At 46.6% G+C, this 27591-nt stretch overlaps 6 protein-coding genes across 6 annotated transcripts; 3 read left to right on the top strand and 3 right to left on the bottom strand.

Moving 5' to 3' along the window:
• Positions 1-348: 348 nt before the first annotated feature.
• On the bottom strand, positions 349-929 carry F4813DRAFT_363877 (Alpha/Beta hydrolase protein). The gene is made up of 3 exons (XM_049243759.1): positions 905-929; positions 779-844; positions 349-723 (listed from the first exon to the last, which is right to left on the bottom strand). The coding sequence occupies exon 3, from the start codon at positions 658-660 to the stop codon at positions 370-372; it is 291 nt and encodes a 96-aa protein (XP_049098278.1). The 5' UTR covers positions 661-723; positions 779-844; positions 905-929; the 3' UTR covers positions 349-369.
• Positions 930-7160: 6231 nt separating this feature from the next.
• On the top strand, positions 7161-9000 carry F4813DRAFT_131218 (NAD(P)-binding protein). The gene is made up of 2 exons (XM_049238720.1): positions 7161-8029; positions 8094-9000. The coding sequence occupies exons 1-2, from the start codon at positions 7656-7658 to the stop codon at positions 8821-8823; spliced, it is 1104 nt and encodes a 367-aa protein (XP_049098277.1). The 5' UTR covers positions 7161-7655; the 3' UTR covers positions 8824-9000.
• Positions 9001-10165: 1165 nt separating this feature from the next.
• On the bottom strand, positions 10166-13983 carry F4813DRAFT_397491 (Pkinase-domain-containing protein; the record flags this gene model as incomplete). The annotated part of the gene is made up of 4 exons (XM_049247947.1): positions 10166-11003; positions 11055-11389; positions 11454-12810; positions 12877-13983. The coding sequence occupies 4 exons, from the start codon at positions 13981-13983 to the stop codon at positions 10902-10904; spliced, it is 2901 nt and encodes a 966-aa protein (XP_049098276.1). The 3' UTR covers positions 10166-10901.
• Positions 13984-17158: 3175 nt separating this feature from the next.
• F4813DRAFT_363871 (uncharacterized protein) lies at positions 17159-21939 on the top strand. The gene is made up of 5 exons (XM_049243758.1): positions 17159-17534; positions 17633-18361; positions 18422-19719; positions 19774-20741; positions 20793-21939. The coding sequence occupies exons 2-5, from the start codon at positions 17726-17728 to the stop codon at positions 21755-21757; spliced, it is 3867 nt and encodes a 1288-aa protein (XP_049098275.1). The 5' UTR covers positions 17159-17534; positions 17633-17725; the 3' UTR covers positions 21758-21939.
• On the bottom strand, positions 21940-25563 carry F4813DRAFT_363870 (uncharacterized protein). Its single transcript, XM_049243757.1, has 2 exons — positions 22413-25563; positions 21940-22277 (listed from the first exon to the last, which is right to left on the bottom strand). The coding sequence occupies exons 1-2, from the start codon at positions 25257-25259 to the stop codon at positions 22233-22235; spliced, it is 2892 nt and encodes a 963-aa protein (XP_049098274.1). The 5' UTR covers positions 25260-25563; the 3' UTR covers positions 21940-22232.
• A 175-nt stretch (positions 25564-25738) lies between these two features.
• On the top strand, positions 25739-27562 carry F4813DRAFT_131138 (uncharacterized protein). Its single transcript, XM_049238717.1, has one exon. It carries the CDS (start codon positions 25945-25947, stop codon positions 27421-27423), a length of 1479 nt encoding a protein of 492 aa, XP_049098273.1. The 5' UTR covers positions 25739-25944; the 3' UTR covers positions 27424-27562.
• Positions 27563-27591: the final 29 nt, after the last annotated feature.

The raw sequence follows: 27591 nt of genomic DNA, 5'->3' as shown, positions 1-27591 counted from the left end.
CCGTCTGCGACCTATATTTTGATTGTCCAGAGACCGCGTAGAAAGCACCAATCTTATCCGTGAATCCGGCAGCCTGAGTGTAGTTTGGGAATATAGCGTCGACAAACGATGTAAACCCGTTATCCGTTTGTACAAGGTCATTGATAAATACGTTCGACTCGGCAGTAGTAGGCGACAAAATGGGCGACTCTATATTCCAGAAATTGCCAGTGCTTAATTACAGTACAGGAAGCTGTCGTAATGTATGATACTTCCGCCTCCAGCGGATTGTCCCATAGCTGTCACTCGTGTCGGGTCTCCGCCTACTAAGAAAATGCAATCCCTAACCCATTGGGAGGTTGCTTTCTATCCCACGACAACATGTTAGAATCAACGACGCTCCAGGGTTCCCATATATGCACTTATCTGATCCCAGAGCCCAGCATTTGGTGTACCTTCGTTCTCCATAGTAGTTCCAGCGAGGAAGCCAAAAGCTCCTACCCGATAATTCATTGCCACAAAGATCATACTATTGCCGGGTGGTGATATCATACCAGCCCCATCGTAGAATGGCAGCTCTGGTTGCAGCGAGTCTTTACTACCAAATACATACGCGCCACCATATACGAAGATCACAACAGGTAATTTCTCGGGGGGTGCTTTCCAGGTCTTTCCAGGCATATCTATTATACTAGTAAGTATACTAGCTAGGAGCTTCAGTTCTGATGTTTCTATTTAAATGTACTATGAAACATATTAGCATCCCATTAGTAAAATATCACGTATAGGATATACGTACCAAATGTCTAAAAACAAGCAGTCTTCGCTACCGCCCGAGAATACGGGAAGTGGGATACCCCTAAGACTTTCGTAAAATTAGGAAATTTTCTAGCATTCTTAAGTATATACTATGGGGAGCACTCACAACTGGTTGATCGTCCCGCTGGCTGGAGACTAGTTGCCAGTATCGAGTAGGCTGAGTCCGTTTGGAGACTCTTATACACATGAGTGGCCGATGCTCCCGTCTTGGATGCTGGATTGGTTTAACGGAGGCACCAGCTTGGCGCAGCGCAGATCACTAACTGGTGACGCCGCATATCGGATATTTTTGAACGTATATCTACGACTTGCACCATTAGGACTTTCTGCCCTTTCCCCTCATTCAGTTCAAGTAGTGTCGATCAGCTCCGACTTACATATCCATGACGCTGTCGTATCTAGCTGCTCTATACGACCCATATGGGAATAGGTAGTGGGCTTCGTGCTCCGATCATATTATTCTCCAAGGTAGGAGAAGCCGACACAAATAAAATAAGGTAGAAGAAAGATGAGAGAACAAGGAGATAAATGCGTATCGCGATCATAGTGATTAATAGAACTACATAAGCATATAAGTATACGTATTAAACGAGAGGACATCTACGTGAAGCAGTAGAAGAGAAAGAGCGACAACTACACAGCAAAAATAAATTATCAAGACCATCTTATGTGGAAAGCATATAAAGAACAGCTACCTAGGTCTACCTTACAGTCGTGACCGATATTAAAATGCTTGCTATATAACTTACCTATTATTTATTTCGTCCCTGTGAAGTCCTTCCGAAGTCAGAGTATGCCGCACTCTACTCCTAAAATAAGCTAAAATCGCAAATTTCTAAGAAATTAATAGCGGTGAATCAGCATCATACTCTAGGCGTAACGAGTACACATTTAATATAACGAATATCCAAGCAGGGGGTCGTATCTAGATTTGACCTTTTCAGCCGCCGTTCGCTGTCGAATAAGATCAATGCCTGGCTAATGGCGGCAAACCCGTGTCCAATCGGAATAGAGAAACAAGATATCGTACTTGGTCCTAAATTACGTAGGGGTCCGATAGTTAAGTTACTTAGGTAGTTAGGAGATGTCTATGCCCCTATGCTATATGGGGTGGTAAGTCCATTCTGCTTCGATATTATGAAAGAGACCTAAGCGCCTCACCCGACCGTCGAAATGGTTATATGATATGGGTTATTTGAAAAGAATCCTTGTGGGGGAGCCTGTCTCATTGGCAAACGAGGAAGTTAATGACATGTCAAATGACGCACGTGGTGAAGTTTGCGAGCGTCGGATCTACAGATCTAGGGGTATATACAGATTGTTTCGCGGGAGCTCACATAAGATGCATCTAACCTTCCTACATGTATAACGTGTCCCGGGTACTTGGAATGGGCAAATCAAGTGGTTAAATCTGCTTATCTTGCTGCTAGAGTCATGAATATGAAACCTGACGAAGAATTGCATCGAGTGGCTTAGGCAGGGTGCATGGTGCCGGGGAATGAGTTTTGGGGGGTAATATCGTAGGGATAAGGGAGGGTGTAGAGTGTGTATTTCCCACAAAGTAACTCACCGCCATGTCTCAGACGCCTGGTGGGAGGGTACTGGGGTCCTGAGAGTCGCGAGCTTCAATCTCAGGCCTCAAGTTGAAGTCGAGCTGTTGAGAAGGGGCCGGAGTAGACGTCTCATAGTTATCCGCCCTGTTGAGGCTTGTATAATCTGGATTGTTACTTAAGTGGAAAAGATAGGGAACCGGTCATTGTCTCTTATTTGGGATGAAGAATAGATAAATGCAAGATAGTACATACGCCACACGGAAGTTGTTCACCGGTCTGTATGTATGCCTAATGAGCACAATAAGAGATGTCTTCGTATTGCTTACCGCATTTTATCTTTACTCAATTCAAATTAGTACCTCGGGACGAGCAGATCAGCTAAAAGCTTTGAGTAGGAATCTTGTGGTAAGTACCTACTCAATAGCACGACTACGGATATAACGGAGGCCGTATGAATCGACTTCAAACCGAGAGTTACGGTCGCTAGGTGACAGCGGACATGCTATTATCAGGTCGCTTATACTATACTAGAATACCAAGCTGAGCGGCTCAGTATTCACGTACGAGTATATGCTGCATCAGTTGATACCGGTGACTCTCCGATGGACACATTGCGTCAGTATGGAATCCGAGGCGGAGCTAATTCGGGGGGTTTAATATGACAGCCCGCGGCTGCTTGGAGCGGGAGCGGGACGGTGCTTTTAATATGCGCTGATCTTGCCCTGATGATGGGACGCGGCGGGACCGGGCGGCGTGTTGCTGAGGCTCGCCTATGCAAGGACAGCCCGCTTGCGTTTAGTACGGGGCGGACGGGCGGCGGGAGACGATGGTGAACGAGCTAACGTGGTGTTTCTAATCTACATACGCTACTACACTAATCCAGTCGTCTACCTAAGAATATAAAGCTTGGATCTGGCATCTCATCAACTGGGATCCTCCTAGCATTGAAATATATTTCAGCTTGGTCTAGCTATGTAGGTACATACTAAGTACATACTAAGGACATGGCAATATTGAAGAATAATACCTCAACGATCTTAAATTCTTAAGACCGAAAGGCTGCATGCTAGCCTAGTTAGCAGATATACCCCTGAACCCGAGAGATCAGTAGGCTTGCGGCGCAATTTGTACCGCCTTAGTGAGTATTGTAACAGAAAAGGTTGTGGTGGGTAGGGAGTTAGGAGAGAAAAGGAATGCCATAAATTCCTCTCTCACTTTGTCAAACGTGTTGGATTGCCTACGTTTCCGCCATTCTCTGCTCGCGATGTCCTTCACTTTTTCGTGTATTTAAACACCCAACTAACATGACCTAAGTCTAGTCCGCTGGATAAGTATGTAACGTCCATTGTTAGATAGAAGATCACAGGCAAATTCTGCGAGCTCAGCCGGGATATGTAATAGGCAGTTCGGCTCTCCGTGTGATCCGTGGACGATCGCGTCTGCAAGGTCAACACTGGTACAGTTCACCTACATAGTATGTATGTGTGCGGTATGTAGGCAATATACTATGTAGTATAGACGGTTCGGCAGCACCTCCTTCGGTTGACTACGTACGTACACTACATTACCATTACCACAATACATACACCGCCTACAAATGGTTCAAATATGTAAATATCCTTGGCTAGACCCCTATGTAGTCAAATACATGCATGTACCTGTTAGATATACTGTGATACATATTCCGTAACTTGATTTTATGGACTAGCTTCCCCCACAAGATTAACCCCTGGCCGAAGCTTTTGCTAGCCCTTTCTTTTCCAGCGTCGTCCCAGGACCCTTAACCGTAGCGAGGACCCACGATACCTAATGCCACGGTGAACAAACCCTGTATATATGTACATACTACATATGCGTTATGGCGTACTAGGTAGCACAACGGAGCGTTCCAAATTAATTTGTTCGGTACGTAGCCATAATTCATATCACCCGGCGTCATTTATCTTACTCGTCTACGTACCTTGGGTGGAAGATGCAGAGTGAGTAAATCCTTTTCTATTCGGGTAGACCTTGCTGATTTTTCAGTGCTGATCATTTATGGGTTATCAGCAGCACGACAGGCTACATGTCTAGCACGATTACACTATATTTATAAGTAGGGTGCGCCATACCGAACGTGATATGTACATGTACGTAATGAACACATCCCGAGATGGGCGAAAGAAATGTTCGTGCGTCTTGCCTGTGCGTCGTATAGGTAGTAGATCTAATCTAAGGGGGGCCGCGAGGCTGCATGGTTCAGTTGTGACGGACAGAGCCGCAAATCGGAGTTTTTTGGTTGTGAGAATACAGTCAGGAAGCTCACCGACTATATGAATATGATACCGTTTAATACTGTAGGCATCTCAAGGGATATAACCAGTAGTTACATAGATGTAAGTATGCGCGCCTAACACGCATGTGCGGAATACGCCATACATATATACGTACTTATGGACTGATTTATAAGATGCTGTTAAGACAATACTATGCAGTATGGCGGAGTGTTTCTCATAAGGAAATTTTGAATTATAAATAATTAAGTCGCGATGTTTCGTGGCCTCAACAACGTGATGGACAGAGGCAAGGTTTTTTCAACATTTAGGTACACTGCACTGTTTTTAATAATGCGCCTTAGTAGACCTGGGATGTGTGGGGGATTTGGTCACCTGGACGTGTATTTTTTAAAGGAGAGATTAGTCTCATCTCAATACTACCACCGAGAACCCGAGAGGGTAATATAGATATTCTCACGATGTCTTTTTTCTCTTGTTCTTGTAAGCCCCCCTTTCAACATTAGAGGCTGATGGATGCGGGTGACTTTAACCCCACGAATCTAACTGTGTACCTACGTATTTGGCGCATAATCTCCGCATGGGTTTTGATACCCCAGATAGTACGGTCGTTTAACTTTAAGTACATTTTAGTATCGTAAACTGTCCGGCGGTGTGGTTCTCTATATATATACCTAGTTATATATGTGTGTGTTACTTTGGTTTATTAAATGTATTTAGGATATTATTTATTAGGTATTCGGTTACTATTAAGAACTTCGTATTTGCGTACACCTCTAGACCTACAAATGTGTCAAAGTACCTTCTGTACACCAACACTTGTTGAAATCCCTGGAGGTAGTTTTCAAACGAAGGTGCTTCAAGGCCACGTCACTTATTGGGTAGGTACACCCGCGACCATAATAAAATTTTAATCACATTAGAACACTTCTCGTTGGCGAGTTGCGTGGTTTAATCACGTACCCGCTTGCCTGGAAGAAAATCCTGCATCAGCCTTCCAAGTTCAGTTTAGCTATCAGCGTTTAAAACTCCCAGACTACCTACACTAGGAAAGCAGTCTGTACATAGTAGCCTAGCTAACTGATATAATTGACATGTGTACCTAGCTAAATATCCAAGTATGAACAAATATAGTAATTACATGTAGGCTTTAACGGGATTAGGAAGCATGTGTATCTTAAGCTATCTTAAGCTGTAAGCATTACTACGAGATAGCCGCAGTACCCCCACGCCGAGTTCCCTCAGAGCTTAGAGGCGTTGCTGGCGGTTTCAAAATACTACTAGAAAGGTAACCTACCCATGGTACGGATGTAAAATCTCTGTACGGCTTCTCCATCATTCGTGTTACTGTATATAGTGTATATGTTGGGTACAGTATTGATATCTGACGATATTGAATAAGGCTAGTTTAGAATTTCTTTAGAAGGGTGGAAGACTCCACGAAAAGGAGCTAAATAGAAAACATCGCGCTACTGCGTAGATAATGGAGACTTAGATGGAGACCTGAGTCCCACCCGGGCTGCATGCCGGACCCCACAGTGCCCCACAGCCCCCATTATTTCTGCTTAAGGCCCCGTCGGGTCGGTTTTATAAACAGTCTTGGTGGGAACTGGGCACTTGCTTGGTACCTCTTGGGGCTGCTTGGCTTCTTGGCAGTTTGCTAGGTCCGCTAGGGTCCAGAGCTGGCAGAGACCACAAGCCAACAAAAAGCTACCCTTGACATTTGATGACAACCAAGAAAGATTTTCAGTTCTAAGGTACCTAGTCTATCTGTTCCCGCACAGCTATCCGCCACGCAAGTCTTTTTTCTTCTTTCTTTTGTCCTCCTCCGATGTATTTGATCCAGTTAAATATAATACATGCATGTATACCTTACATGTACATCCGAGATGGATGGCGTAATACCTATGTGTATGTACATTCCTTAAGAAGTACAATACAAACGTAGTAGCTCATATACCTTGGTTTTCGTATACGCATAGGTACAAACCTATCAGGTTACGTTGCTCGGAGTTAGCGAAGCTAGGTACCTCAGATTAACGGTGTCCAGAGCGAACGAGGCGAGGCGGTCTATCGTCTAGCTGCTGACCCAGACTCGACGGGACCCTTTCGTCCAACCTGCTATGTATTCTAGAAAGAGGAAAAATATGTGTAAATCTTGACAACTGTTAGGAAAAATAAGTCCACATTTTCACGAGGGAAGGGAAGAATATGCGATAGCGAGCAAGTAGAAATAGAGCACTCTTCTTGCAGCTTATTGCCTCCGACTTGCGAGCCGTTTCTCTTCTTTTCCCATTGATCTTAATTGTGCAGAAGCTCTTCTTGATCTATACTGCTACGGTCTTAGTCCTTTCTACCGTGCCCCCTTGCTGAGTTCTCGAGACAACTACGAGACATTTATTGATATCCTCTATTTTCTCCCCACTCATACCTAGACCTTGCTACTAGGTACTATTACTACTTACTACTTTACTACCTACACAGCTCCAGCCCCCCTGGCTTAGACCGACGGTCAGACGAACCCATAGGAGCTCCAGTTCGAGCACGGAACATAAAAACAAATATTTGCTTCAGCTCGTGACCACGACTACGGGATTAGTTCACGAAACCCAACCAGCTTCCAATTTAACAGAGCTTGTCTTGTGACCTTGAATCTTACACACAAGTCGCAAAACCCTGGAACTTGGGATTCTTACTTGAGAATTTACTGGGACTTTGGTCCTTTTTTATTTTTTATTTTCGCGGAGCTTCCCCCGATTTCGGATTTTTCTGCCATTGAAAAACCCCCCTGGGGTTCCCATAAATTGACCGGTTTGCCTGTGGTCCCCCTCCAACTTACGAGGGAAAAAAAAAAGTCAATTGCTGCTTTGTCACTTGTCTCTAGAGTTTCTAGCAACCTTAAAAGACTTCCCACATCTCGCCACATCCCTATTCCAAGAATTTCTAACATACCTTGAACTTGGATATATCCCATCTATATACTTACGCACATACACACCATATACACAGCCACGCAAACATAGTTGCAATAATGTCTGGTCGCTCAGCACTCCGTCTTACCAGGGCTGCAGCCCCCCTCTTTAGCACCGCTCGTGCATCTGCCCATATCTCTAGATCTCTCCCCGCAGCTCACCGAACTTTCAGCCAGTCAACCGTTCGATCGCGGAGTGATGTAGTACGCGAGACCGAAGTTCCAGTTTCCGTCTACTCCCCAGACTCGACGGGCGCTGCCGGTTCGACCAGCGACCACTTCAGTATTCCCGTGAACCGCGATGATGCCACACCGAAGCCGTTCCCTCCTCCAGAGGACACCGAGGTCATCCCATTATCCAAGACTGTCTACCGTCAAATGCCCCCCACCCTGCAGAAGATGAGCATAATGGACAAGGTTGTTATTATCACTGGGTAAGCCGAGTTTGCTATATGAAGCTATTTTGAACCAGATTTTGCTGACGAGACATCGTTACAGAGGTGCTCGGGGTCTTGGAAATCACATGGCCCGCGCTTGTGCTGAGGCTGGTGCTAAGGCTCTTGTTATCTTCGATGCGAACCAAGAACTGGGTGACGAAGCTGCTGCCGAGCTACACCAGAAGACCCAACTCCCCGTTTCCTTCTTCAAGGTCGACGTTCGCGACGGTGCCGCCATCAATGCTGCCGTCGACTCCGTTGTAGAGACCTACGGCGCCCCTGATGTCCTAATCAACAGTGCCGGTATCGCTGATTCCAACATCAAGGCCGAGACCTACGACCCGGCCATGTTCCGACGCCTAATCGATATCAACCTAACTGGTTCGTTCTTGATGAGCCAGTCGGTCGGGCGCGCGATGATGGCCGCTGGCAAGCCTGGATCTATTGTTCTTGTTGCTAGTATGAGCGGTAGCATCGTCAACTACCCGCAGGAGCAGTCTTGCTACAACGCATCCAAGGCTGGTGTCATCCAGTTCGGCAAGTCTTTAGCTGCCGAATGGGCCAAGTACAACATCCGTGTCAACTCCATCTCTCCCGGTTACATGGACACTGCGCTGAACCGCGTACCGGCTCTTGAGGCCCAAAAGAAGATCTGGCGCTCTCTGACACCCCAGGCCCGCCTCGGTAACGTTGACGAGCTTAACGGCCTTTGCGTCTTCCTTGCTAGCGATGCCAGCAGCTTTATGACGGGCGCCAACGTTGCTATCGACGGTGGTTACACTGTCCTATAAGCCATCATTAACTAAATGGTCTCAACCTGGTATGTTGAGACAAGTTATACGACATGGCGTATACGCGGATATCGCGGCTCTGGTCTTGTTTAGCTGGAGCCCGCTTGTTATTCCCCAATGGGCCGAAAACTTGGAGTTGGAGAGTAGACAAATCCTGTCTCGTTGGGTGCGGGGGTTACGTTGCGTCGCGGTATTATGAGTCCTCCCATGCATCTTGAACAACTGCATTCAGGCACGCGTGTTGGACAGACTTTGCCAAGTCACGCTTTCGCCAACCAGCTTGGTCGTTCGGTCCTAACGATCACATCGCACACCATCCACTTGCACCTACGTACCTAGCCGTAAACCCCTCGTATGTATATGTCGGAAAGGCTTCGGCCGGGCTCTAGGGGGGATGTTACCTATGGGTATAATTCCCAGCATGCTGGTGGTCTTTTCTTTTACGGTTTATTGTTTTATGGAATGATGCGCGGCATAGACTTGACTTTTTACATAATCGTCATGGGGAAATCTGGAGTCAGTTTTATTATACACGCCATGGAGAAAAAGTGGGAAAGGGGGACTGATACCAAATACTATCATAGAGGGAAAAAAGATCCATTTGCCTTTTTTTCCGACGAAAAAAACATCAGAATAGCTCTTAGAGATAGACTACCCTCGGGTGGACTCCCCGGACCGACTATACAGAGGGGGTTGTGGAATATGGGACGGTGCACAACAGAACTGATCTCTTTAGCACCCGCTTCAAGCGCTACACGTGAAATAGAATAGAAGCAGAGTTTGCTTCCGTTTTGTGATCAACATCTTGAACTTTGCGTTTGTGTCCTTGTTTGGACACCGAGGCCTTTTTATCTAACGAAATTATATTATTTAAACAGACATGTTTGGATTGTACATACAGACTGGGAGTCACTATCCATAAGCAAGCTCCTTCACACCATTCTGGTCATGGTCGAGGAGTTCTCATATACTTGAGGTCTTGTCTTAAGTTTGATACCATTATTTGCTCCTACATAATGAAATCCATATTTGATCTGGACAAGTTGCTCATGCTTGCTCTCGGTTTGGACACCAACCTCGAGTCAATCTGTGAAATCCAAACTTCATCTACCTTCCATGTACCTGAGACTACCGATGTAACTCGACTATATGTGCCTACCGATGCGGTTAAAAAAGAATTGTTATCGAAAATTGTCTTCTTAGTCATCTAAAACCCCTGTTATAGGGGAAATCAATTACTGTCTCTATTTCTTTCAGCTAGGCGACTCGAATTGATGTCTTGGCCGACCTCGGTAAGCTTGAAACAATAGCGTTAACTCTTATCATGTTAAATTCCTGAAGAGCTGCTTGTATACTCTATACAATGCGACACGTATAGTTCGATAAGTTGACCTAGTTAGTGCCCTAGGTTACATGTTTGGTTCTACGTTGAAATAGACAACTATCTATCTTTGAACCCCTGACATGCGGGGTTAAAGACAAGACAATGTTAATAAGCCAAACTTTAACTAACTGGTGTATTTTCCCAATACAAGACATGAACATCTGCAGCAGATCTTGATTTATAAAATTTAACCTTCTAGTATCCAATTAATTCCGTCGATAGACTCAAATATCTAAATCTCAGCTTTGCTTCGGAGCTAAGTCCCATAATCCGACCTGCCCGGTGCGAGTCGCGAACTCTTAGGTGACGAGGGTCTTGAACTAGGGGCGTTGGGGTATTTCAAATCATCTGCTTCGAGGACGTCCGTTTTGTCTAGTTCTGCTCTAGTATCCAATGAAGGCCGTCTCAAGGGTGGTATCGTCTCGCTATGTACAAGTATAGGATCAGGCCCTCCATAGGATTCCGGACCCCTTCGTCAGTTGCTGTTTTTATTTCTTTTTAATCTCTCTAAATCTCCCTACAAGTCCAAGCCGTAGCATAGTCACCCAGGTAGAGATGTAGCAAGATGTTTTGGCCGTCGCTAGCTCGATGTATCCTTGAATTGTAGGATAGTAACACTTATTCAAACCTCGAGGGCAACCGACCTCGAGTTATTCCAACATCTTCAAAACGTTGCAACATCACCGACAGACATTTATTGACCCTTATTAGCCTTTTCTTCTAGCCGGGCTTCCCTTGCAGCCCTAACGAGTGGTGATAAAGACGACAGGTCGACACAGGTCTTCATAAATTCGTGCTATAGTAGATTAGCTTTCTGGAACCTCACGCTCGAAATTGTAAGACATACCCGAAGCAAGTCGTGTGCGCTCGCTCTTTTCTCCGGGTCCACCTTTAGGGCGAAATATAAGAAATCCCGGAATACTGGAGATAAATTATCCTCGTCTTTGATTTTAGGTGTGCCGTTAGTAGCGATTAACCACAGAGCGCGTAGCGGCGACTCGGTAAGATACGGCGGCTCTCCTTCTATCATCTCAATAGCCATGATACCTAGAGACCAGATGTCGACTTTCCTTCCGTACTCCTTTCTAGTGACCACTTCCGGCGCCATCCAATACGGCGTACCAACCATCGTAGTCCGCTTATTATGTGCCTCGTTGATCTGTGCGCAAAATCCGAAATCGGCTACGAAAGGGGGGAAAATTAGGGTTTAGTCAACTAACTTTAGAATAAGGAGTGTTTGACTTACTGAGCTTAATATTACCATCCAACGACAACAAAATATTATCAGACTTGATGTCTCTATGTATAACTCCTTTCGAGTGCAAATGCTGGAGGCCTTTCAAGGTTTCCCTACAGACTGAAGCGATCTGCCCTTCCGTCATTATATTAAAAGTGACAACATCAGTCAAGCTACCTCCTTCCATATACTCCATAATGACCCAAAGCTCACCACCGCATAGGTAGCTATCTATGAAGTTAACGATATTCGGGTGTGAGCTCTCTTTCATAACCAAGATTTCATTGATGATCAAGTCCTTCTTTGGCTGCTGCTCTAAATTCATCTGCTTAATGGCTACTAGTCGATTCGATCCCCTCTCGTGGCCGGTATAGACACCACCGGATGCACCTTGACCAATCTTAGTAAAGCCACGGTATAACTCGCGAGGGTCGCCTTCAGAGCAGATACGTTTCAGCGCTGCTGCTACATCTATGCTGGTACTTTGCCGCGGCCGGTTGCGCGGACGGGACTGCTGCGCCGGAGGCCCTCGTGCTGCATAGGCCGCATTTCCAGCACCGTTAGCCTCAGGTACGCGACCCATTTGGTGCTGTGAGCTCGAGGCCAATGGCTGTGCGGGAGACTGCTTAGTACTCGCAGACCTACTAAGCTGACCTTTCATAGCAGCCTGGGCCTGTGCCATGGCCTGCTCTTGCTGCTGCTGCATTAACTGGTGCTGATAAGCCGCCTGAACGGATGGCGATGGCTGGCCGACAGGTGTGTGGGGTTGAGACCCGTTGACTCGCGAGTTCGATCTCGATCGGTACTCTTCGGGGAGCATGGGGACGCTGTCCTTCGGTGGCGAAACATGGGTTCCTGTCGAGTGACCATCTTCGCTGGCCTGTGCCATACCGATGCCCGAATCTTTAGTAGTGGCATAGGGCAGTTGTTGTGTAGCTCGGGTCTGCAGAGAGACGGGGGGTTTCGGCGCGGGTCGGCTGGGCTGCAAATTGGGGTGATCCTTGATGGAGTGCAGCACCGGGCTCTTCCCAGGTATGGGTACCGGAGGGGGGGCGCGGGGATTCTCGAAGGTGCCTTCATTATTCACGATTGGAAATCTCGGACTTGCTGGTGGACTGATCATAGGTGACATACCCGCATAGTTTGACGCATACATGCCGGGGGATGTTGCCATTCCACCAGATTGGGTGCGCAGCTCAGTAGCTCTCACATCGTGGAACTTCTCCAGAACCTGATCTTCGTGCGGCTTCTCTGTGGTTTCCTTATAGAATGTAACGATATCCGCAATCATCTGTGGATTTTCCCTTCGAGCATTCTCTGGAATGCCACTCTCGTTGATTAGGCGTTGCCATTCTTTGGGCAGGCCCTATAAAAAAGTCAGCAACGTCATGAAGCCGGGCTCAAGGAAATGAAGAAGTCACACGAGACTTACCGTGAATTGGCCAGTGGAACTATCGTAGCCGACATGGGTGACGTGAACGGGGTTCTCTGGCGCCGATATGACAGGTTTCTTGGGCGACCCCACCAATGTGCTCATGAGGCCGGAAAAGCCCGACTTTTTTCTCAAGACACCGGGACCCTTGAGATCTTTGGATTCATCGGAATATCGTTTCGGGGGGACAACGGGGTTCTCATTGACACGTGCGCCATGGGACTTCTCTGACATGTTGGCGTCTAAGGCGGAGAAGCTAGCCGACTGTCGCAAAGGAGGAGGGCTCATTACACGCGGGTCGGGAGTTGAATTCGATAGCGGGGGCGGTGGCGGTCGAGTTTGGGAAGAAAACTGATACGCGGGCGACTTGGCAGTGTCGAAATGACTAAGGATAGAATTGCCGTCAAAGGGCGCGCCGATGAATTCCTCGGGAGTCTGAGAAGAAAGAGGTTGGAGAAAATAGGGGTCAGACAGGCGTTGACCTGACGTCGGATACCTAATACCGATGCCTATTTCTACGCCTGTGCCTGTGCCAATGCCGGCTCCAGACCCAATTGCGGCTCCGTCAGCGGCGAGGGGAAATGCGTTAAGAGAAGGCGACGGCGACTGTAAAGACGGAACTAAATGGTGAGGTGAGGAAATGGCAGAGGGTGAAAATTGAGCAGGAGACAGTAAAGGTGAGGAGAAATAAGTGGTGTTATTGCTGGTATTGTTATTTACTGTAGTGGTGGTGGCGGCGGCGGCGGTAGCGGTAGCGGTAGTAGTGGGAGGTGGTGGGAGACGGGGCGATGCTGCGGAGTTTGACGCGTTGTTAATGCCAATGTTAGCAATGTTAGCAACGTTATTAGCAACGCTAACAGTTGTAATAGCGGGAGTTCTGTGGGGAGCACTTGGAGCTCGCCTCAGGCTCGTGGAGCTCCGTTTGCTCTTGAGGGATTGGGCGTCAAAGCGACCATCAGCGGTGAGAGAATAGCTGTGACTGTGATGGTGATGGTTATGGATAGAGGAGGGAGGTTTCTTAGTTAGTCTGTTACGACGTTGCTGTTGTTGCTGTTGCTGCTGTTGCAGATTGCTGTGGATGTTGGCGTTAGTACTGTGGCTGTCCATCTCTACCTCAAAGGTAGTTACGGGTTTAAGGGGGGGGGAAGGAAAAACAGAGTTTTCAATTTTTGCTTATTTTTGGGGGTAGTAGTAGTGATTTTTTTTAGTGACAATTAAAAATTGATAGTAAATGGGTCGAGCGATGAAACCATGGCTGACGAGACTAGAAAACACCCGACATGATTGATGAGGGAGGGGTACGTAAGGTGATAGGGATATGTGTTTGTTTCTTTTAGTTCTCTATTCTTTGGCCTCGCTTGTAATTCGAGGGCTTCTTCTCTCTCGCTCTTTTTTACCCCTTTAATTCCCTTTTTTAGTTACTATCTTTATTTAGGTTCCTTACCTGTGTATATTTTAAAATCTGCGATCGATCCAATCCCTCATTCTTATCCTTCTTCTTCTCTCACTTCTGCGCTGCCATGAAACAGCAGATCTATTACTTCTTTAAAGAATGGATAAGGTCGGAACTAGCAGGGGTGTGTGTATAGTAGCTATATGTAGGCATGAGAATATTTGAAGCAATGCAAGTTAAAGATGGGCATGAGGGAAAATAGAAGGAAACAGGATAGAATTACCATTACTTGTATGTACTTCCTATAGCACTTACTCTACTATTCCGCTACTACATCATATCTGTGGGTACCTAAGGTTATATGTACACGGGAACTTCCTTCTAAGTGGCTGCCGTACCCCAAATCATTTACGTTGCTTTACACAATTAATAGTTGGCGGGGTAGTATTTCAACGTGCGGGACAGTGCGATCTATACAAATAAATACCTATTACCTACCTAGCATGTACATTTATATGTCAACATACATGTACCTATGTATAAGCTCATAATGTCAACTTCCATGTCAAACTTTGGAGAGGAGGTATCTATATCAGGTACATACATATATTGGGAATGGCCCTTGTCGCAACAATAAGTACCTAAGTACCTACGAGGATCAATACATAATATCCCAAATTTACCTCCTATATAAGAGGCTCTAGCCCGGTAAAATGTCTAAAAAAGAACATATCCGTCTACTGATGAATTTGCGGCTACTTGACTAGTTACACGCTTTAGTAGCCTTAGGCTGTTGATCGATACTAATAATCGCCTAGCTTATTTTATTTCAAGTGAAACCTGCCACCTGAGGTTCAGTTGTCGTATGCGGGCTCTTCTGCAGCTAAGTATCCGACCCGTTGAAGAAAGAGCCGGACTGGCTTGGCTCGTAGTGTCTGAGTGTATGGGATCTGACGACAACCCCTTCAAGGTCGCTAGCCTCTATCATTTTGTTTTATCTTAGTCCTTGTTTTTATTTCAATCTTCCAACTCCGTAAAGTATCGATATCGTATTGCCATGGTCCTAACTTGGCGACATTACGTATTGCCTGTGGGGGAAGATCCGAAACCTGTCGGCTAACCACCCAAGGTTACTGGCCGCCATATTCGTAGCCGCCGTCTCGCAATTATTATAACTAAAGCTCTCTAGAACTCGTCACGGAAAACCTCTCCTTAATGTGGATGTCCGGTCCGCTAAAGTTTGGATTGCCATTATGTTCCACATGTAAATACTAAGACAACCGAGGTTTCAAAGGACGTACTGGGCTATGTTGTTTCACCCATATTTTCCTACTAAGTTAACGGAATGCAACTGCTCATAGGGTTTAAGATGCATTATACCGCCCGAAGAAACATGCGTTGATTACCAGACGATATGTTCATCCCGATGGACGATTATCAGCCGCAATTTAACGCCCGATTGTTAACTCCACTCCAATTCGGAATCTCTTAGCCGCTTGTCATTATCTTGAAATAGACGCGTTACACTAAACCGGGAGTCTTCATTGGGTCTGGCCTACTTTAGGGCATCTTAAGATCGAATATCGCTGCAAAGTCAGAACCATTATTAGGTACCTACCTAAGTTAAGTATAAATGATTGATTCGCGCAGGGATTCTCATTTGTACCATATGGTATCTTTACCGTAATATCTTCCTATTATGAATGATATACCCTAACTCTTGATACTGGAACTGAGTACCTTAGGACAGATTATTCACTAAAATCTGAACGTTGAAGTTAGTATTTGACAAATGGCCATTAGACGCCAGTTGATTTAATCCGATCAGGCGAATAGTTAACTGAGCCAGATGCTAATATAATGCTATTGTGGTATCAATGAGTATATCAGCTAATACGCACGCCTCGGCGAGTTGCATACTGGGTCGTTCATAACTATTGTTAATAGACCTAAGGGTGCCTACATCGACACGTGGCTCATATACATGGCAGCTCAATATATGCCAAACATTGCTCATTCGAAATTTTGCACCGTTGATACTTGAAAAATTAGGCTCGGCTAGGATGGGCATTGGTTTCATCCCAGTTCAAGATATTTGGAATCACGGATAGTTTATCATAGAAGCTACTACTGGCTACCTACCTTTAACGCCCAGTAGTTTCAATACTTGCCAGTTGACGCTTTCTCTCTCCTACGCGAGTCATTGATCGTGGCTGTAGCTACCACCAACCTAAATTACGGAATTCATCCGGAATCATGTCATGGTGGTGCCACCTACCTACCAGCTCGAGAAATTGTACATAGTATGTCTAGGTAGTTATGTAGTCCCGAGGGTCTCGCGTGCCTGTGGGCTATCAATCATATATTTGGTGGCGTTGAATTTTGACGGTCCAGGTTCATTGTACATAGTTAGTCCCTATGAAGAAACACTTTTCGATGTAAAAATTCATAGTCGGAGACTAAGTAAATATTGCTGAGAAAGCTGGACAGTTGTGCTACTTTGTTAGCCGTATTCCTTCACGATGATGATGAACTGGGATCTAATTGGTAAAAGTGGCAGTAAACCTCACAAGATGCTTATAGATTGTGGCTTGAATCTAGATGGTACAAATGATCTTAAGAAGGTGTCATCCATTGGGGAAGCTACCTCTATGAATGGGGTATGGGCATGTGGGGCTGTGGGGAAGAGGGACTGTGCATTGAGTTCGCTGGCCTTTTTTTTTTTTTTTCCCTTGAAGCATCTCACCAATGTACTTCTCAATACAATTATAAGCGTTATAGTACTTCCATACATGCAACCCTGCACATGGATTGCACTTGCCTTCCACCTGGCATTGCTTCGGATCAATAAAATAAAATAAAAAAAGTTGAATTGTTGGCCAAGAGCCTGGGCCAGTAAACTTCCACCTCACCCTCTACTCTTGTCTAGTTATAGCATCACCTATACAAAACCTATTCATCTCACCTCTCGACGAATCTCTCTTGATTCAAACTTCTTCGGCGGATTTTATTTAACCATCTAAGCTACTGTTCCTCTATCAGATAACTCCGTTGAGATATAGAACGTGAATACGCCGACTTCTGCATCATGTTCTAGCTCTCTTATATTTTAACTATCTCTACCGTCTCCTCGCCGTCTACAGTCCTGGTACTACTAAGTGTTACTCTCCCAATTGGCTCAACTGTTCCCTGCTTCTAGAACCATTTATCCCGGTTCTCGAACCTTAGCTTTCACCGGTGTCATCCCATTGATATATATAGATTAGTGAGTATCTATCTTGCTTTCTAGTCTACATTGCTTCCAATAAATCATATTGTGTACTTCTCTCATCTGTATCTAAAATATTAACATGAGGCCATTAGCTATCAAAATCTATATATCTGTAACAATTATCGCCTTTCGTCGACCATCCCCTCTTATTCGTTAGACTTCGTTCGCCTCCGTAAGCGTATAGAATGGCATCCGAAACTAGCAATATCGAAGGTTCCGCAGCAGCAAGGCTCCTTCAACAGCATGCTGAGAATTCCCATCACGTTACTGTTGAGGATGTTCCCGATGAAGAAATGAAGTCTCCCTCGGCTGCCGATGCTCCCGAAAAATCTTCATGGGGTCAGACTCCATCTACCAAAGCAGCTGGGAAGCAGCCTGCGCAAGAATCAGGTCGTCTTGATACCCAATCGCACGAGGCTTTCCCTGAACTTGGTGTTCCTAAGATGGCTGCGTCGAAAGCTAATATTTCCCCAATCTGGGGTGGTGCAAACGGTAAGGCTAATGGGACATCATGGTCGGCCAATGGCACCCCTCGAACCTCCACCCCAGCTTCGGGAGTCTCTACTCCCACTGGAGTTCCGCCTCCTGTTTCAATACCAGGTCGCAATGTCGAAACTCTTCTTTTAGAGTCACAGTATGTCATGCCTCGCAACCAGCTCAAGCGCCCCCTCCAGGATATTATAAAGGATATCAACCGCAAGTCTCGTGCTGTAATCTCGTCGGTTCCAGGCCCCAGTGGGCACCTGAAATTTGAGGCGACCGGACCACAGGATAAGGCGCAGCAGGCTCTTCGGGATCTAGTCCAACAAATTGGAATTAAGGTAAGCTTGTATTAATCTATCTAATTTTCTATAGCATCGCTAAGTTCTTTTCCTACGTAGACTTCCATCAAAGTCCCGATCCCGCTGTCAGCCAGGGCACATATAATTGGTAAACAAGGATCAACCATCAAATCGATCCAGGAGAAATCCGGTGCCAGAATTCAGTTGCCAAAAGTTGATGATAGCGTAGGAAGCTTGGAAGACGACGAGGATGCCACTATTGATGTAATTGTCGAAGGCAACGCACTATCGGCCGCATTGGCTCGCGAGGCTATTAATAAAATCGCTGGGGAACGATCTGCGAACGTGAGCACAAAGTTAAAGTCTATCCCCGCCGAGTTCTACCCCTTCATTGCTGGTCCTCATAATAGGCTCGCAATGGCCTTGGAAGCGGAACACGGAATACAAATTCGCGTACCACCTCACCAACCATGGGCTCCTTCTGTTCCGCAGGCACCCGCTGCAGGACAAAAACCGACTTTTACACCCCCTACCAATGACAATTATATCCAACTTGCCGGCGACCGTGCCGCTGTTCAAACCGCGAGGGCCGCTATAGAACGTCAGGTCCAGGAGCTTCAGAACCAACTGCACCTAGATCAAGTGGAAATTCGGCAGGGTACTCACCAATTTATTATTGGCGAACGGGGTGTCCCAACAGAGGATTTCTTTGCCGATACCAATTGCATTGTGGTCTTGCCTAATTCACCTGGTATTGATACTGTTACAGTCATTGGTCGAGCTGAGGATGTGAATGCAGGGCTAGAAAAGGCCATGGATCTAGCAACACAAGTGCACACATCTGTTTTCGATGTTGCGAAACACCACAGTCACGCGTCAGGTGGTGCTCCGATATATTCGAGAGATATATCTCGTTACCTTCGTCAAAGGAATGAGATTGAGCGACTGGAGAAACTGTACCAAATCCACATCAATACCCCTTTCTCTGAAGGCATAGTTAATCCTTGGGAGCTATATGCAAGAGAAGGCAAGAACGCACTTAAAGCTCAGAAAGAAATGAGTTCAATTATAAACAGCCACCCTCCTTCTCGACTGGCAACGATTCCGGTCGACCCGTTCTTCCACTCTTATCTCCGGAGCGACATTACTCCCAAAGTTCAGAACGAGTTCGGCGTCAACCTGGTTGTGCCGGACGCAACCGAAGGTGATCTTCCAGTGCTTCTGGTCTATGAAGGGTCAACTACACCCAGAGAACAGTACCAAGTTCCCCAAAAGGTCCCTTCCCCATCTGAACTCAAAGAATTTCAGCAAAGGTTATCGGAGGCTCGGAAACACATCCTCGAACTTCTTGGCAAGCAGGAGCAAATCAGCACAGCAACTCTCGAAGTCCCAATCAAGTATGTACTTCCCCTAAATTCTTTTAGTCTTTCTTTTACTAACTATCAAATCAGATTTCAGGACAAGCTTCGTAAATTTATTAAAAAGGAGCAAGATGCGACAACCCGTGCCGCTGGTGATATCCCTGTTAGAGTCAGTGTAAAGGGCACAACTGTTACTATGCGAGGGCCAGCTTCTAGTGTAGAGTCTCTTTCCAAGAAGGCGGCAGACTTCGTTGAGCAGGAGAAGGAAGACGAGAAAGAACGTGGGTTTACGCTGAAATTCGACTTCCCACAGAAATTCGCCAATCACCTCATAGGTAAAGGCGGTAGTCATATTAACGAGCTACGGGAGAAATTTGACGTAGATATCCAGGTTCAGAATGGAGAAGTCGAGCTAAAAGGTCCTAAAGCCAAGGCAGAACGAGCCAAATCTCATATCACGGCTCTTGCTCGTCAATGGGCAGATGAAACGGTTCACGCGTTGAAAATTGAGCCCAAGTACCACCGGGAGTTGATTGGTGCTCAGGGCAGTCAAATCCATCGTCTACAGAATCGGTACTCCGTTCATATCAATTTTCCCAAGACTGCAAAACCAGGCAAGGATGACGAATCTGTTGCAGATGCTGCAAGTGAAGCCGGAAAGACTCGGCGACAACAAGGCCCTGACGAGGTTACGATTAGGGGCCCAAGAAAAGGCGCAGATGAGGCACGGGACGAAATTTTCTCCCTATACCAATACCTCAAAGAGAATTCGTTCACTACTACCGTGGCAGTGCAGCAAAAGCAGCTCCCGTCACTGATTGGCTCTGGCGGGGCCGGTATGGATGAGTTGCGCCAAATCACAGGCGCAAAGATCGATATCCCTAACGAACGTAACGAGGTTGAAGATGCAATTGTGGAAATCCAAATAAAGGGTACGAAGGCACAAGTCGCAGCAGCCAAAAAGCTTATCGAGGAGAAAAGGGCCGTGTTCGACGAGACAGTCACGAAGACAGTTGAAATTGACAGGAAGTGGCACAAGAACTTGATTGGTCCTGGTGGTACGTATACTTATCAAACTTGCTCTTGGTCAAAATCCTAACTTGACATAGGTTCTACTCTTCGTGACATTGTAATTAAAGCTGGCGGTCCTGAAGATAGGCGACTTCAGGCTCGAACTATCCAGTTTCCCAAGCAAGATGCGGATGGGAATGCCATCAAGATCGAAGGGCGACAAGATGTTGTCGACAAGATCATTGCTAGCATTCAAGCTCTGGTATCAGAACGCGAGAGTCAGATAACCGAGACAGTCGAAGTACCTGTTGAAAAACATCGATCATTAATTGGGCGAGGCGGTGAAACTAAACGCCAGCTCGAGTCACAATTTAATGTCTCTATTGATATTCCCCGGCAAGGGAGCGGTCTGACTGGCGTGAAGCTGATCGGCCAGCCTGCCAACGTCGAGAAGGCCAAGGAGCACATATCGTCGATTATCAAGGAGCAGCAAGGCGAGACGATACAGATCCCACGGAAGTATCACCATGCCATTTCAGAAAATGGGCAGTTCTTCCGTAAGCTTAGAAATGACCAGAAAGTTACAGTAGATCATGCTGGTCATGCTGTGCCAGCGAAGCCTAAGCCCTCGTCCACGCGAGAAAATTTTGGCTCTCTCCCCCTGATCACAGACGATGCAGAATCAGCCGCGGATGCGCACCATTGGACGGTTATAGATACTGCCTCCTCAGAAGATGGCGATATTCCGTGGGTATTAAGAGGCAGCCCGGATAATATTGAAAAGGCGAAGAAAGTAATTACGGCAGCACTTGAACAAGCCCAGAAGAATAACACTATTGGTTTCCTTGTTCTACCAGACCCGTCCACATATCGCCATGTCATTGGTCAGGGCGGCTCCAAGGTCAACTCAATTCGCAAACAAAGTGGATGTAAGATCAATGTTCCACGTGACCAAGCCAGGGACGAGCCCATTGAGATCATGGGTTCCAAGGAGGGTTGTGAGAAGGCTAAAGAACTTATCCTCCAGGCTGTGCGCGAGGGACAGGCTGGAAGGCGAGATTAGAAGTCTCCCCGAAGTGGCATGCCCAGTGGTTTCCGAGTTGGTTATGGCCAGGCTAGCTGTGCTGTCGAAGGGGCTCAGTGGGATTGATTGAATTATCTGTAAAACTGTAATCAAAATCGGACAAGCAGGTATAAATAAAAATAGTACAAGTTATTTCGCATGACAAACAAGGATCATTGGAGACTACGATATTCTGAAAGTATCTAGCAGGTATAAGCGACGTAAAATTGACAAGGCAATGTTCACTATGTTCTAGACGTGATTTGATGACCACGTAGGAATATCTCAGTATGCCAGTTGTTGATACACCCTTGCCTTGTGCTTCTAGAAACGTCAAGAACTCGCAAACGAATTCTACAACGCCTTTCCTCCCAACCGACCGACTCTGAAACGCCTGGGTATTATTCCTACACGTAAAGAGGTTGACTTACTCGTCAAATTAAACCGCAATCCTAAACCCATTTTTTCGGTTCGCCTAGTCATCCTGCACTAACTGTAAAAGCGATGTAATATAATCGGCCTGGTGAAGAGTTAGTAAAGTAAGCAACAACAAAAAAAAGTAAATAGGTTAAGTGGAGAAGGAAAGAAAGGGGACAGCAGCAAAGCAATGGGGTCGAGATCTAGATGTGCACAAAATAATGAGTAAAGAACTTACCAAAGCCTTATTTTCCGTCATGACCTCGAACAAGCGAGCCATGACAGGGCGGAAGAGCTTCTCATTCCAGCCACCGCCTTCACCGCCCATCTCATGCTTTTTGAGCAGCTGCTCCTCCGACTCCGTCTTGACTACGTTGCGGGCAATGTTGCGCAGTACTAACACGGCACTAAGCGGGATGCCAGCGGCCTGCTCTATCTTTGGGTTCCGCTCATCCCGAGTGACAATAGTCTGTTCCCAGGCAAGGCTCATGGTCTTCGCCGGGGTGATATATGCCTTGCGTTGCCTTTTCGCGGCTGACTCTGGACCCTCGACGAATGAACGCTTCTGCACCGAAGGGAAATGAGTCTTCAGATGGCGCGCAAGCCCTGATAGTTTGATTTGAGTAGGTTTTTGATACTTCTTGCAGTCCTCCCAGTCGCAAGATGCGTTGATCTCTTTATCCTCGATCTTACTCCCTTCACCTATAACAACGCCTAGATGGGTAGTCAAGACATGATGCCACATCGTCTCCCCACCAAGGAAGAACTGATTGCACTTCTTGAGGTACGGGCCCTTGGCTACCATCCACCGACACGGACAGTATTCCTCCTTTGTCTCGGGATTAATGGGCAACGTTCGTGCTCGGATACCTTCAATTATAAAAAGATCCGATTGATCGGCACGCTGCCGCCTGATAATCTGTGCTCGGGCATTGACAAACACATGGCTAACATTCCTAATAAAATCGGCCGCGCTAAGCATATTCCTCGAGCTGCTCGCAAGTGCCCTAAAAGAGTTCTGGTAGGCTTGCCATATAGCGATCTGAGTGATGTGAGATTCGCTGTCCTCCTCAAATAGACTCTGAAGCCAATTATAGCATCTCTGGGGCTCGTCTGTGTTCGTTAGCCGTTCTTGGAGATCCGGAGGCAGCGTAGCCACTTCTTCGGAAGCCGGCGCTTTTCGTTCTGGTTCGAGAACTCTGTCCTCTTTGACTCGTTTCGCTCCATGAGCTAGGAGCCTGACTAGATGAGGTACGACGTGCTCCATGTTCACGGCCTTGAGTAAGGACTCAACATTAGCTACCACTGCTGTATACTGATAAAGGAAGTCCAGGCATGCATCCATAAGTTCCTCATCGTTGAGCAGCAGCCAGTTCATAATATTCTGCAGGACCACGGAGGGGACATTCTGCATCTTATTCGTAGCTTCTAAGTTCATCGATATCCGGCTGATGGCGCGGAGAGATGTCAAAATCGTGCCCCGATCCGTTGAGTCCAGTTGCGTTAATAGTGTTCTATACAGCGGATCTTCGGAATCAAGTATGAGCCAGGGTGTAAGCTGTTCGGCGATATCCAGCGCGAAATGCTTAATCTCAACAAGCATCTCTAGATTTGGAAGATGTAGAAGGATACAGAGCAAATCTTTTAGGGGGTACACATCCGCCATATAAATAGCATTTTCCACGAGCATGACCATATTACGAATAGTAAGAACAGCTTCGGTAATCCGAAGAAGGCGGTCGCTAAACTCGGCGGACTGCATATAATCGAGAATCGGTTTCGGCGAGAGTCCCGCAATGCGGTCAAGAATATCACTTGTACCGTTAAGTCCATCGAGAATAGCCACATCCGAATCCTCCGGGTCGTTGAAGTAGGCAATCTGCCATTCAATATGGTAAAATAAACCACCGACTTCGAGGGCTTTCTCGATAAGACCTTCGGCCAAGCCAAGAAATGACTCGAATTTGTACTTATCACCGCGTTCAAATGAGATCTTGACGAGGTGGTTAAGTGCAAATGATTGTTCAGTAGGGATACCTGAACGCAGGGCTTGGAGGCAGCGCATGTAGATGTTGGGACCCTCGAAACCGATACCTGGGATAGCTGGACGAACAGGTAGTTGAGTATCGGGGGCACCAGCAGCCGCCCGCAGCTGACGCTGTCGCTTGGTAAACTCTGTATTGTTCCCCGGGGTGCTCACGGGACGAAGAGGAACAGATATCGGAGGACGCGGCTCGAACATCTCTACCAGGCGTGAGGCAGTCTCGGGGTTTGTAGGGGTAAATGCACTCGAGGCACCACGAACAGCGGCCTGCTGAGCCTGTATTACGTGAAGAGGGTTGTTGGGGTTATGGTGCTGGGGGAGATGGTGATTAGGATGCTGGACATGGAGTAGATTAGAACCATGGCCAGTGTTAATGGCACCAGTATTGGTGGTTGTTGGTGTGCCGTGGTGTGAGGATGCTTGTCTAGACTGGCGGGTTGGTCCTGTCTCAGGTTGAAAAGGAACTCGCTGAGGAGGAGCTTCACGTAGACGACCAGAAGCCCTATTTCCCGAAACCGGAGTGCTTTCGCTCTGGCGCTCTTCGCGACTGGGAGTCTCCATCCCGGAACGGCTCGAAGAGTGCTTGAAATTCTCCACAGTGCGAGTTAGGACAGGACCAAACTTGCTAGCACACGACTGTTGTTCTAAAATCTCCTTGGGCGGGGGTTCCCTACCGTGCTGGTCATAAATCCAGTATGCGGCAAGGTAACGATAGAAATCCTGTTTCAATTGAAAAGAGAGCTGACCGGTGCCCTTGCTATCTGTATGATGCATGCCCAGTTCGGCAGCAAGGCCACCCCAAGACTTCTGAACCTTGTTGAGTTCGTCATAGCCTCCCTTAGAGATGACGGCCTTATATAGCTTCAATAGGTCGACGTTGACATGACCGTGCATAGTAGGAAGTCGGGGTTCAGGTTCGAACGAGGTGCCACGTTTCTCATGGAAAGCCGTGAGCTTCTGGATGAACTCTACATATTCTGGAGTGCGATCAATTTCGTGGATGTAAATATCCTTGCTCCCAAGGCCACGGTTCGGGGCCATCTTGATCTAACACAGGTCGCGGCCGTCGCAATCGGTAACGGTAATTCTCATGAGGAGGGTTTCAAGGAGTCGCAATAGACGTAGAGTAATTAGAGCATCGATCATACACTTTATCTGTTTGCTTATTTCAAGCTGAGGTGTTGCGATTGCGTGTAAAGCAGATGACGGTAGAGATGAATAATTTCCGGATGTAGATTCGCGGTTCCGCGAACTAACAAATTGAGATTATAGGGATTTAAGCTGGCGATGCGCAAGAAGTCAAGTCGCAAAGCTAAGGAATTACAGTACGTAGGAATCGCGACCGCGAAAATGAAAGATTGATAGTTTGGATGGGGCCGAGTCGTGTTGCTCCAAAAAATGCGCGTTGGTCAGTGCACTGCACTAACGCCCGGGGACGTGTACCTATGTACATAATACGTACCTAGCTCTTATCGTTAGGTCCTTGTTGGTTGTAAGTTCCTATGTGGTGAATAGCCTCAGGGAAGGTGTAGTGTGTAGGTACCTAGGTAGATTAAGTAAAGGGTATTGTCATTGTCATTGCCATTGCCAGTAGCTTTAAACTCATGTATACTAGTGCTCCTTCCCATATATGCGCTCGCCAATATCATACAAGTACATGTATATAGGTATGTATTAATACCAACATTGAACATTCAAGTTACATCAATTCTCTACCTCAGTCACAATGCAACAACCAGGTCACCGCAGGCTCTCGACGCCTATTCAAGATCTACATATCCCATCTTCTAATTCATATAGGCCCCATTTCGGATATCCTCGAAATCCCCTTCCTCTTCCGGCAGCATATGGTTACCTTCCTCAACCAATATGGTCTCAGGAATACCACCCTCTGCCAGGAGGTCCTCGAGCCATACCCTTGCGAATGCAGAGGGCCACTGTGAATAGGGTTGGAGCACATCAAATGCCTATCCCATCATTACAGCTATCGTCAAACCGGCCTTATTCAGTCCCTGTCTACCTAAATCACCGTACCCATAGCGACAGCTATAGTAGCTTCACTCATCCACCTAGACCAGCCACATCTTTGGACTTAGATAGCGTTGACAAATCAGTCCCCCCCCATACCACCCAATTCCCACAACATGGGGCGGCTCAGAATCCCGAAAATGATATCTCCTTACACGCCACTACCCCAGCGGATACAGAGCTCTCAAAGGGAACACTTAGAACCACACGCCCCGTTGCCAACCGTGGTTCCCGAAAAATACCACCGCTGAGCGCTAGCACGGCGGAAGGAAGCCGGCGGGAATTAAGCCCAGCTGTTGTCCTATCTGAGCAACGAACATTAGGGTTTTTAGGAGGTCAGAAAAGAACGACTAGCCATGTTATCGAAAAATCCAATTCCTCAAAGAGGATTAAATTCAATGTGATTCGAACCCAATCTCAAACGGTCGGCACCCCTAGGACGTCCAAGAAAGCGCCCTTGACGAACACCTCTGACACACGACCAGCTCAGACTCCTGAAACGAATTCCACGGACAATAATACCACCACGGAGGAAATCAATCAACCCCTCAAAGAATCTGACGTCAAAAGGACTACGGCGCAATATCTAACCACCATGGTAGACAATACTGGCCCCATGCTAGTGTCAAATAAACTGGCGAATCCCAAGGCAGCAGATGCTCCGAAGCCTAATCCATACGATATTATCAACGAAACCGACCTACTTGAAAACTCTCGAAGCGTCAGAGCCTTAGGCGATGTACAAAGCGCAAGGGGCTTTAGGACGACTGATATCTCCACCGATGTTAACAATCGGAATTTGAATACGGCATATGATCAATATACTAGTGTAGCTACTCAATGTGGCATACCCCCCAACGTTATCGTATCAAGTGAGATCCAGATAGAATCAGGAAAACTTTCTAACGATATCCATTCACACAATATACACTATAAGGCCATCGCTACTACTAGCGACGAGAAAGGGGGGATATACTCCAGTGAGAATCTAGACATTCAGTTTTCAAGAATTGAGGAATTGTTATGTAGCCAGAATAGAGTTGGTATAGACAAATTCATTACCATAAAGCTCAACTCAGGAGGCATCAACGTCTTACAGACGCTCACGAACGAACTACTCCTAGGCATAGCTGTACGGGATGTCGAGTTGCTAGAGAAGATAGCCAGGATCATGTAAGTGCTCTAGGTCACGGGGCCAGGATATATCCAGGTGATACATAATAGGTTCAAGATAGCCGTCTATGGGAGAAAGGAGCGGAGGGGCAGGTTACGTTTGCTTTCTAAACGAGCTACTGAGATGAACGAATCGCTCGGCCAAGTAGAAACTGAGGAGAAAGATACTTGT

The sequence above is a fragment of the Daldinia decipiens genome (genome assembly GCF_022478715.1).
Source record: "Daldinia decipiens strain CBS 113046 unplaced genomic scaffold F4813scaffold_23, whole genome shotgun sequence".
Lineage (NCBI taxonomy): Eukaryota > Fungi > Ascomycota > Sordariomycetes > Xylariales > Hypoxylaceae > Daldinia > Daldinia decipiens.
Note: the sequence above shows the minus strand (reverse complement) of the source record. Positions and strands in the feature narration are given on the sequence as shown.